We start from the raw sequence: 12,114 nt of genomic DNA, 5'->3' as shown, positions 1-12,114 counted from the left end.
AATCACTGCCACGACGCAATAACGTCTAATGTACTGGTACGCGCTGCGTCGGATACATCCCCACTGTAATAATTCTCATATTATTAAAACACATGTGTAACTTTGAACTAGTCGTGTGTCTGCTGTTATTAGTTTCATAATAACGTTTAATAATTGCAACTTAGTATTCGAATAACGTTATGGCGCTCCATAACTCCATCTGAAACTCGCTAGTTTCAGATAGTAACCCAACAGAGGCCCTCCAATCACAAACACATCATGCTGGAATGCATCCACATTTGCCGTTGTTACATAATTTATTTATCAATTTAGGTGATTTGGACAGGCTTGTATAATGTATATCTAATGGTAATAATAATATGTTGGAATGACAATATTACGATGTAGTTTTTGTGCGCCGAATTGGTAAATAATTTATGAGAAACAAACGCTTCGTTCAGAAAAATATTTCAGTTGATGCGTAACTCTCGTTCAACTTTATAATTCACTCATACTTATAGTTTTTGCCATTTCGAGGAAAATATCGCCATATTTAAAGTATTTAATCGCTTAGTTTTTAAGTGGGAATCGAAGAAGACTGGATCTATGAAGGAATGAACGTACAGGCATTACTTGCATAGGACGGAGTTAAGCATAACATAGTGTATTAAGTTAATAATTACATTCCATATGTGCAGTACCCGCCAGTTAAGTCTAAATACGGTTCACAGCACTTGGACTACCAATCCAACTTTCCCAACACGCTAACATTCTGGATTTTACCCTAACAAGTTTTATCTGGCGCGTATTGTACGCATTATCTTATATATAATTAGACGTAGTTTGTAGTGATCTATAAAATATGAATGAATCTTTTACGTACCGAGTGGCATTTGATTTCAACAAGTCATATAACTTAAATATTATACATTACACTCATAATACTCTATATTCGTGCGTATTGTATGAGCATACATATCTTGGATAATTAGAAGCGTCAGACCGCCACGATACTATGAACTATTTGTAAATCGTCATATTCGCATTGAGTATGTTCGAGTATCCACGTGAATTTAAACATCGGTCAGTGTTTTAAATGAGTAATTAGCGATAATATATTCAATCTTTATATTTTTTACAGTTCATTCCCTTCATACATACAAAAGTATATAAATAAGTTATTTAATTATTATTTCAAATAACTGTACTAATTTTATTTAAGTGCAACATATATAATTTTATTGTTTATATATGGGGGCCAAACAATTGGACTTAACAATTATTGTCGATAATTCCTTATGATTTACTATTAAATTCCTTACTATTTATCGATTAAATTAGTAGAAATAGATCTAGGAAACTTAACATTAAAATGCTTAATGAAATCAGCTTTCGATGTTCAATAGTATATAAGGTATACCTTAACTTAAAACAGATATTTTCTTGTTTGCTGTGTGTTTAATCGCTAACGCAGAGATACAGATTTATTTAAATTTTCGATAAATGTTTGTATTCTGTATAGCACCGCCGCGCATAGCTTTGATATAATTATGGGGGAGGCAAGTGTTAGAAATTTTGAAATGTAATTTTTAAACGCAAGTACGACACAACTGTATTGTTAGGCAATTATTTGGAGTATATGTGTAATATGATAACGTGGTAATAAAGCCACTATATCAATACAGACATGACCTACCTATCTTTAAGATTTGTATAACGATATTAAAATTTGTAAAACTGACTCGTAAATTGTAATTTAACATGACACAAAATTTATAATCTATTAATTAATGTATGCATTTGCCTTTCTCAGCGGAATTTTATTTGAAGAGTACATAATAGTAAGGTGTACTTTTATAAACGGTTAGGTTGCTTCTAGTGGAAGGAGCTACTCGCTTATGGCTAATAGTGGATATTGAGTTGTATGTATTGTGTTATTAGCTAGTACTTAGAGTTAAATATTCGGCCATTGGATAGGTCCCTGCAGCGCACAGCGTGAAGCGCAGCAAGCATAATTTATCTGCTATACTGTACTTTGTAAGCCTTCGACTAGAATTTAGTTGTCTCTGCGACCGCTTCGTACAGGCGTGGGACTCTTATCGATCTGTACTTATTTCATATACTTATTATATATATTTTAAGAATATTCGTGACATATGAAACGATTGCATTTCGGCCAAAAAATAAGCTACATTCTTTTCATAATGTCCCTTTTATAGTTTTGTAACTTTGGTATGTATATATTCGCCTGGTTTAGTCCTAAATTAATTATGTATATAATACTAACATATAACAATCACTGTAATTACTTTATTCTTATGTTACATGAGTAACCAATAAATGTGAATAAAAATAGCTTGTGGTTTTCTGCTTTTAGTCCTGCATGCTTGATTATCTTTATTTATGTTATCTTTAGTATATTTTAATTTGGGGCCCAGCTTCAGCCGAGTAACGCTATAGTCGTCGAGAACTAACATAATAAGTAAAAGGCAAAACTAACATTACATTTATGTGTGTAAAAATCAAGCCTGTCGCCATGCCGTTAGCGAAATCACTAAAAAATCGGAAAACATTTGGTGCTTTGGTATTTTTAAGGTGGCTTTAAACGTCTACGGACAATATGAACACTAAAATGCTAACGCTGTAGATAGCGCGTCACTAACTCAGTACTTAGCATCTGTACTAATCTCTAACCATATTAGTTAGTGTGGCCTATTATAAGTAAAGCGAGGGACAAATCAAGTAACTGGTAGATGAATACTTGTTTTTCTATGATGTCTATTTTGGAACAACACCATTAATAAAATGTTAAATTCTGTAAAAAGTGGATATCGAAGTCAAAAACTGAGCCTAAAAGCTGGTGCACCCGTTTTACTTTTTGTTTATTTATTTTTGTTAATTGTACCTATTCCCATGTCCCAATAGTTTAGGGGAGGGGTGGTGCGGGCTGGTGCCGGAGCCGCGGCATCGCACACAGCGTCCTCACACAAAAGCCAACACCATCAATCTGCCCACCACTACCAACCGCGCCGACGAGCGCAAGAAGGCCCACAGCGCCATCAGCCCTACTTCGCCGCCGCATGCCAATGTACGTATCTACGGATTTGCTGAAACAATATCTAAATGAAATATTTAATTTAGGCCACGAAAATTAATTATATACTGAACGAACTTAGCTATAGTTCAGCTGACAAGCTTTTGAAGCGCTTATTACACATACACCTAGACAAAGTCTGTTCAACCCTAGGCCACGATATGATGCGACAACGCATTTGAATTTGCCCGACAATTATAGTCCACTGGTAGTCGACAATCGAAATAAAGGAAAAACCCTACAAATTAAAACCTTTGACTTAAAAAGGTATTCAATACGCAAATTAAATCCTTAATACAATCCTTTCAGAATAGATTTCATGATTTTTGAAGCATAGCGAAAAAATATTCTGCTGTCTATTAACTCATTCACAATTACTACTGACGAAGTAATAGAATACCCAATCAGCATCCAACAAGAAATCATTGAAATCCAAAATCACATTAGTCTACAAATGATTTTGTAAAGTGCTGATCACTGGGACTAAAAAGATTTTCCTACGATATCTGACGTTGCGTTGCAGTTTTTAAGAATATTTGGATTAACTAATACCTGTGAAAAACTATAATCACCTCTCAAATATGTAAAACAAATACCGTACTTCTTTGACCGCCAAACGTATTTCTAATTTAATTTTACTTTCACCCCAGATTTTTCACCAAACATTGAAAAATTATATAATAGTTGAAAAATATATTTGGCGTAAATTTTATTAAGCTGTGTATGGCTTAAAGCTTATATAACTCAAATTATATATTTTTTTAACATTATGACACTGCATATTCCCAATGATATCTGGCCCGCAGGCGGACGTGGGTGCAAAATTTGTAGCCACTTCCTGGCTACAAATATTATAATATTGGCTGGACAGTGACTATCACATCATTTTTGTTAGAAAAACGATAGTTTTCATACTTTATGCCAATACGTGTTTTAGTGGATCACCGATATCTTGGACAGTCTTAGGCTGAGGCATAGATATATATCTAAATAGTTGATGCAAGTGTGTCGTGTACACTGCGTGGCATAAGAAAGACCAATGCGCTTCTTTCGACGCTGCGTCATTTACTCCCCGCTTAACCGTCACAGGCACTAGTTAACCAAAATTCATGCAAAAGCCTACTTACTATTTATCGACTGAAAACGTCAATAAATGTCGAAATTAGTCATCAGTGGATTTGCGTGGCTTGATTCGCTAGCTCGAAAATATTTGATAAACAATAGAAGCGCCTTTGGGTCGGAGGTATACCGCGTTCGGGGAGACCCGGCACGCGGTAAAACGACTGAGTCAGCGACTAGTGAAAATAATATAAATATAGTATAGGCTGAGGATATAACGATAGGCAGGCGACGCAGAAATATGAAAAAAGTCATATAATGGGTGATGAGTGATATATCACTAAAAAATTTGAACCCGTCTGTGTTTATTGATTAGATAAGAGACAAGCTAATTTACAAATATTTAATAATAATGACACGCCTAGTCACTATTTTGATGCAAATAGTAGTTTTATTGCTTAGCTATTTTCTGCTATGCTTATCAAATAACATTAGATATCAGAATATGCCCAACTAACTTTCAAGTTTTGATCTAAAATACCAACATCATATTGTTGTGTTATAGCGAGAAAACAATAAAAAATCACCTGATATTATCGATGCCGCTCATAAACATGCTTACAAAGAAATACTGGTAATCGATATTCCCACCTTTGAGCGTCCGGTTACTTGACGCAGTTTGTGATGATTATCAAGTGCACAATCGTTATTTTGCATTATGTGTAATTACTGGAATGGAACATCACTCCTATTTTTTTTTACTATGGATTTGTGAGGGTATCCCGAATAAGCAAGTACATGTGCTTAAAAACAAACAGTATGCACCTTTATGTCCAGATATAAGGATTTTTGTCGTAGGCTCACAATGTCGCTCTATACATCTGCTTCAGTTGGTGCCTACTGCCAAATCATTTCTCCTCCAAGACTTAAAAAAAAAATATAGTTAAAATCTGTCTCAATATTTTATGTTCCTAACAATCGCCTTAAAATGACGTCTCGATCAATAAAAAAAAAAACATATTAATTGTGGTAATTGAAAATTTTTTGCTTACTATGAATACTGTTGCTGACACTGACTAATAAATTATTTAAAAAAAATATGTATCTACCTATAAACACACATAGTGCAAATTGCAACGAATTACAACAAATCGATACATAATAATATATACAGCTGAAATAATTTGAAGCATTTTCTTTTTGTCTATACTGCTATGTAAGTCGTAGATCTATCCTCTAAACCTATTAATAATTTTATGAAGGCCGCGATACGAAATTATATTAATATTTGTGATATATTTAGAGTTGTGCTAAATACCTATTGGCTATTTCACATTTGAATAAGGACCCAAAAATTTTTTTTTCTAACAAATCCCTACCAGACTATTTGTGTATGATTTTTCCTTAGGGTGCTTGGTGTGGGTAATGTTGATGGTAGAGTCGAGAAAAACACAAGGAAAACACAAATCACAATCTCGCATACAAGTTACATAATTTTAATACGATTGTTTAATACGACTAGTAATATCTACCCAATATCAATCCTGTACAAGTTTCATTAGGATTTATTGTAAATGCACATTATTAGCAGTCGTAGTTTTTATTCGTAGCGTTGTATAAAAGTGTTGTGGTATGTTTTAGCATGCGTTGTATGTATATAGTAATATAATAAATATAACTGCTTGTTTTAATTATTTTGTCCCCCTACTTTTTAAATACGTATTTAAACTTTGTATTGACCTGGGCTGTTACCTTCATAATATATTATGCTTTTTTTTCTTATGCATGTCTTATTTTAACGCTTGTCTGTATTTTTTGTTGTAGGTATGATATACACGGGAATGCATGTTTAACATAGACTGTGATAGAAAACCGATTAGACTCACGCGCAAGACTTAACTATTGTGCTAAGTGATTTGGAGTAGCCGCCTATGACTTTAAATATTATGTTTATTTATTAATTGTATATAGTATAAATGTATTGAATGTGGAAGACGGAATCGCCAGTAGCGGAGCATGGGTTATCATTACATAGGCATGCATGCATTGCTTGCGACACGCACCGCTTGTGTGTCACTGGGCTGCCCTTGTGATCAGCGTGTGTGTCTCCGCGGGCAGGGCCTCTCGAAGCGGCCTTGGGGGCTGAAGCTGCGGCGCGGCGGCAGCGGAGCGAGTGCGGCCAGTGCGGGCAGCGGCGCCGCGGAGCCCGGCGCCGACGGCGTAGTCACCGAGCTGCGCCCCCCCGAGCTATCGGAGCCGGTCACCGACGTAACGGTCGCACCCGGCGCGACCGCCACCCTCGCGTGTCGTGCCGTCGCCACGCGCGCCTCGGCTTCCTGGAGGAAGACCGCGCCTGAGACTCGTGCTTTACGACACGGAGGCAGGTTTGCTATTAACCTTGCACCCGATGGACACGCCACACTCACTATACACGCATGTCGAGCCTCCGACGCGGGAGTCTACTGCTGCCTGATCAGTAATGAGCTCGGCGGCGTGCAGAGTTCCGCCCGATTAACTGTAGGATCGGGTGGCACTCCAGGAGTTCCCGCAGTGCGCGCACATCCTGGCGGAGGACTCGTCGTACAGTGGGATGAACCAACCCCGACACACCTAGAATACTGCCGCGTGGGGGAAGGAGAGTGGCGACGGGCTACTGAAACCCCTGCTGCGGCAAATACTTTGGCATTGGAAGAATTACCTGCAGGCCAATACAGCTTCCGCTTGATATGCGCCCGGAGCGGGGCTCCAGGTCCAGCCTCGGGTCCGGCGGCGTGCGGAGGCGGCGGCGCGTGGCAGCGAGAACAATTCGCACGCAGGTACAGCGTGGAAGAGGAAATCGGACGTGGAAGAACGGCGCGTGTGCTGGCTGCTCGAGACACCGGCACCGGGCAACGAGTCGCATTAAAACAGGTAATTTCAAAATTATAAATTCACAAAGAAACCGGCTTAATTATAAATAGACATTTATGCATGATCCCTATTTAAACATGAAACGTTTAAACGGTTGTTTGGCTCAGGTGCTGGCAGGTCGCGGCGCGGACGCGATGCGCGAGTACCGCATCCTGTCGCGGTCGGCGCACGGTGCGGTGGTGCGATCGCTGGCGCTGTTTGCTGAGGTACCGCGCGCGGGCGCACATACGCTCGTGCTGGAGCTGATCGGCGGCGGGCCGCTGCTGGAGCACGCCGCTGCTGCGCCTGCGCTTTACACACAGCGCACCGTCGCGCACCACACGCGACAGTTGCTCTCCGCGCTTGACTGGCTACATTCCATCAATGTTGCACATCTTGACGTCAGGGTATGTCATAATTTATTTTACTTTCTTATTTTTTTCCCTTTTGTGTCGTAATCCGTAACTTCGAATTTTTTATTTTTTTTATTTAATAAAGTGACTCACTGAATCTAATTGTAAGTAGAGTAGCGTCCAGATAGAATATTGTCTGACGAAAGATAACTATTCCGTGACAGTCCACACAATTATACCGGCCTTTTCGGAGGCAGATGTATACAGTCTGATTCTGAAACCCGAGACACTTACATGGGAATTGTGGAAATGATTTATGCTCATCAGTCTATATACTAATCCCTCTGGGCGCGAGTCTTATTAGTTGTATAAAACTTTGTAAATCCGACAGCCGGAAAATATATTAGTGGAGTTGAGTGGAGCACAGCCCCAGCTAAAGCTGATTGACCTGGGATCGGCAATCGAGACGGGCGAGGGTGGCGCGGGCACGTCTGGCCGCGAGGTGCTGCCGCCGGCGCCTGCGCAGCTCGAGTTCGCGCCCCCCGAGTGTGTACTCGGCCGTCCGCCGGCAGCCGCATGGGACGCCTGGGCCGCTGGTGTTTTCCTATATGTATTTCTCACAGGGGTTAGTACAAGCTGTTTTATTTGCAAGTATTTAAAATTTGGCAGTATGCTTGGATGTATCGATTTCGGTTATTCTCAATCAGTAATTATTGGTCTAGAAGATAAGGAAGAAAGGAAAGAATAGGTTCGCACTTGATAAAACTATTTATTATTTATACTTATTGTGTTTAGTCTGTATCAGTGAGTTAAAAATAAATGATATAAATGGTTAGTCACCAGAATCACCGAACAGTCCAGTACCTTCAAAGGAATCTGTTGTTCCCACCTCACTGAACTAGAATTGGCAGGCTTCATAATAATCATCGCTACATATTATAAGTAAAGTATCCCCGTCATAATAAACCAAGTGCTAAAAGACACTACCACAGAAAAAAATATAGGTGTACATCCTTTGCTACCAAAGCACAAAGCCGGAGCGGTTCACTAGAATTATATACAACCGCATCTTATCGTATAAATGACCTATATATCATAAATTTAAATGAAATGTGTACTTTGTAGCTGTCGCCATTCTTAGACGAGTCGATAGAGGAAACGACGGCGAACATTATAAAGTGCGACTACTGTTTCCCACCGGAACACTGGGCGGGCGTGGAAGACTCCGCGCAGCAGATCATCCGCGGCCTGCTCGATGCTGCGCCCGCCGCCAGGCTCACCCCGCGCGACGCGCTCGCCAATTCATGGTTCGACGAGGTATGTTTAACAAAAGCACCACCGACCGCTACTGTCCATATTCCTGAGTGCTTGTGGCACCAGAGAAATCTTAGACATTTCGATCATCTAAGGCATGCGTGTCAAATCAAAAAAAAATATATAATTTTTGTTTTTAGGCTCCAGCCACACCGCTGTCGGCGACGCAATTGAAGACATTCTTAGACCGGCGGAGACCAGCGGGACACGGGAACGCGCTACACTCACTGCGCTCGCCCAACGACACCTGACGTGACGAGCACGCGGCCGGGCTGTAACCGACGCTGTAGCCGACACCAGTCGCCACCACCGCCCCGCCCCGCTCCGCCCCGGCACCGACCCGTCATCGACACGCCACTACTTCACCACAACGACGGAACTTCACCCTACATCCATTCGTCGGCGCACATTTCTCATGTGATATTGTAATTTTTGCCTAAACAGTTTTGTTTCGAATAACTTAGATGGTCTCCTATAATAAATAACACATTTACGAGTAATGTGTATAGTATGACCTTTTCAACTTTGAGGTGAAGGGGCACCTAATGTCTTGTGTGATTTAGTTATTTCAAAGAGTTTTTATATTAATTGGGCAGTATTAACGCACTCAGTTGCGACGTTGTAAAATTGTTTAAGTGATTTATTAACCCGGTGCACTGATTTTAACATAACTTACGCGTAGAAGTAATGTTTGTATTGATATTATCACGCGAACCATTGAGCACGCGGCCTGTTTTGTGTCTCTGTGTACAGAGTCGGTAACAATGGCCGCACATTTCTGCGCAGGCGAGTGGGAGACCACCGCGCTTGCCACAGTGACCAGCGCGACGAGCACTTGTGCACTCGTCATAGGTTTAAGTTTTATTTCAACTTAAGCTGTAGTTTTACTGTAATCATTCTGTAGTCAATGTGCCCACCTGTTGAGTTCGGTATTTAGTCACTTGAAATTGATTTTGCCCTCGTGACACGATTTGATTATTTTACTTTTCTTTTTATTTTCGTATTTTTAGTTACTATTATAATGCTTGTGATTCCAGGTGCGATTGCGAACGTACCGTCACAGATTTTGTACGATTCCTCAGGCCATGTATCATTTTACAAAAAAATATTTGCTAATTGGATATATTATTACGTCTCTGAGAAACATTACGCGACGTGTTTATTGCTTTATTCCCAGGGTGGCCGAATATAAGGGAAGTGTCTGTGATTTATGCTAAAATAAAAATATTGCATGCTTATTTCTAATTTAAATGAAAACTATTGAACTGTATATAGAAACTAAGTTTTAGATCGTAATTTTATGTCCTAATATTTGACCAAAATGGAATGTAATAATCATGTAAGTAAAATGTAACACAACATCGATATACCCCTATTAGTGTCTTATTAAAGGGAATTAGATGTAAGAAGTAGCGAGCACACGCCGCCGTCGGCACAGACGGTCCGCTGACGAACAAACGCTTCGTATTATAGTCAAAATACCGTATTCGTCATCATTCAGTAAGCTTTCATAGACTGTGTCAATAATTTGTGATTAATTGCGCAATACAGGTCCATGCTACTATATCAACATTATTCTGTGCCGATTAATTTCACACTAATTTTATTGATTATGACTGCGATTCGAGACCCACCTGTTTAAGCACCGCTAGGCGAGCGCCATTACAACGTAAACTTACCTAAAGTTCACTCGCGGTATATACGATTAATCAGATTCGTGTATTTAAGGACTGCTTACTTTTATTTTAAACGGAAAGTGACATCACATCTATTTTTAGTTTGAATATATAGTTATTAAGACGTATTAATAATAAATAAAAATTGTTTCCGTGTGTCACACATTCTTTTACTAAATGAGTGACGTTTTACAAATTTTGACATCCGTGTGCCGCTTGTAATTACTCTAAGGCTATAATGGAAATATCGACGCTGTCAATGCTCCGTACTGATTGTTAAGAGTATAATTAGATTTACTTCCTTTGAGTTATGTTCAAATACACGTCGTATTTCTGTCGCTGTAGGTAGTAAACACGGCACAATCGTTAAATTATACAAATATCCGGGAAATTACAATGTACTTGACGATTTTTATTTCGCTATCCACAGCAACAGCAAATAATGTGTATTTTTGATAACTCACCTTTCCTGACTTTATATCAGTTTTTTTTTAACTAATAAATGACTTATCTTTACACTTTTAAATAATTTGGAAAATGATAAATATTTTTAGTTAAAACACGGAAAAAATGGCTCTAACTTTAAGTAAAGAGACTAATTATAATTTCGATCACTGATTGGTCCATTGACCTTTTAAGTATGTATATGGATTGCAAACTATTATACTCATAACGTGTAAAGTCTCTTAATCTTGCAGTGAGCTACCTGCCAGTATCATTTTAAATTTCGATTTGTATTAATAGGTCTTGTTCCATCAATTGTATTAGTTATGATGTAACTGTATACAACACATTATATAATTTTGTGAAAAATAATATGCATTTTTATTTACAACTCTATCAACTCCCTTGCTGATATAATACTACTATAAACACTTAAGCCCAGGCTTACAGCTAGCGACCGTTGTTTTGTACGCATATACAACCAATTCCCCTATAGTAGCCGTCATACAATTTCACTATGTTCCGCACACCATGCGACGCGACAACTCTAAATTTTACAGTTTTTATGTGGATTTAATATTTGCAGAACAAATTTCTAAAATTTTATCTTAATTTAATTCTGTCTGTATGAGGTAAGACGAAGACTTAGAATGTCTATAATATCAACAGTAATAATTATATATTAAATAAATTATCGATATCCTTAGAAATGTCAATAGTAATCCCTTTATATAAAACAATGTCATCTACCGTGGAAAAGATTAAGCATTTTTTAATTTATTCTACATAGGTGTTCTGCTATATCACGTTAGATAGAGGAACCATTGCATATGCGCAACATTTATACGTGATTTTTCCCAATGTACACTTTATATTATTTTAAAACTTTGCAAATTAGTAATAAGTTTCGGAGCACAAATTAGGCTCTGATGTCCGATCTATAAAAAACTATATTGTTTAAGGTCTTTGATTACTCCCAATTCTTCACCAATCCTCATTACTAATTTGCTCCAGTAGTACCATAGTATAACAATAAGTTAGCTGCAATAGAAAACTTATTTAATTATTTTCTGCATTAGACCCATAATTAACGTCTTTGGCCTGTTAGATAGTAAAAGTTTTCGACGACAGATGACGCTTTTAGAATTGATGTAAATTTCAAGAATTATCTAAGGTAAGTCTGGATGCTGTACAATAATAATAACAATGTCAGCCCTGTATATTATATGTTATATACTGTCCCACTGCTGGATACGGGTCTTTACTACTACTGAGTAGAAGCCTTATTCTACCACAATCGATTGGT

General features: G+C 38.4%; 1 protein-coding gene across 1 annotated transcript in view; it reads left to right on the top strand.

Annotated features, from left to right (window-relative positions):
• The window catches only part of LOC115445020 (kalirin), a 198,876-nt gene extending 187,696 nt beyond the window's left edge, over positions 1–11,180 (top strand). The window contains 6 exon segments of the mRNA XM_037443954.1: positions 2,905–3,067; positions 6,251–7,042; positions 7,150–7,428; positions 7,766–7,999; positions 8,500–8,691; positions 8,829–11,180. Coding sequence (XP_037299851.1) covers positions 2,905–3,067; positions 6,251–7,042; positions 7,150–7,428; positions 7,766–7,999; positions 8,500–8,691; positions 8,829–8,939 — 1,771 coding nt within the window. The 3' untranslated portion in view covers positions 8,940–11,180.
• The last annotated feature ends 934 nt before the right edge of the window (positions 11,181–12,114 follow it).

Source organism: Manduca sexta, chromosome 27 (genome assembly GCF_014839805.1).
Source record: "Manduca sexta isolate Smith_Timp_Sample1 chromosome 27, JHU_Msex_v1.0, whole genome shotgun sequence".
NCBI lineage: Eukaryota > Metazoa > Arthropoda > Insecta > Lepidoptera > Sphingidae > Manduca > Manduca sexta.
Note: the sequence above shows the minus strand (reverse complement) of the source record. Positions and strands in the feature narration are given on the sequence as shown.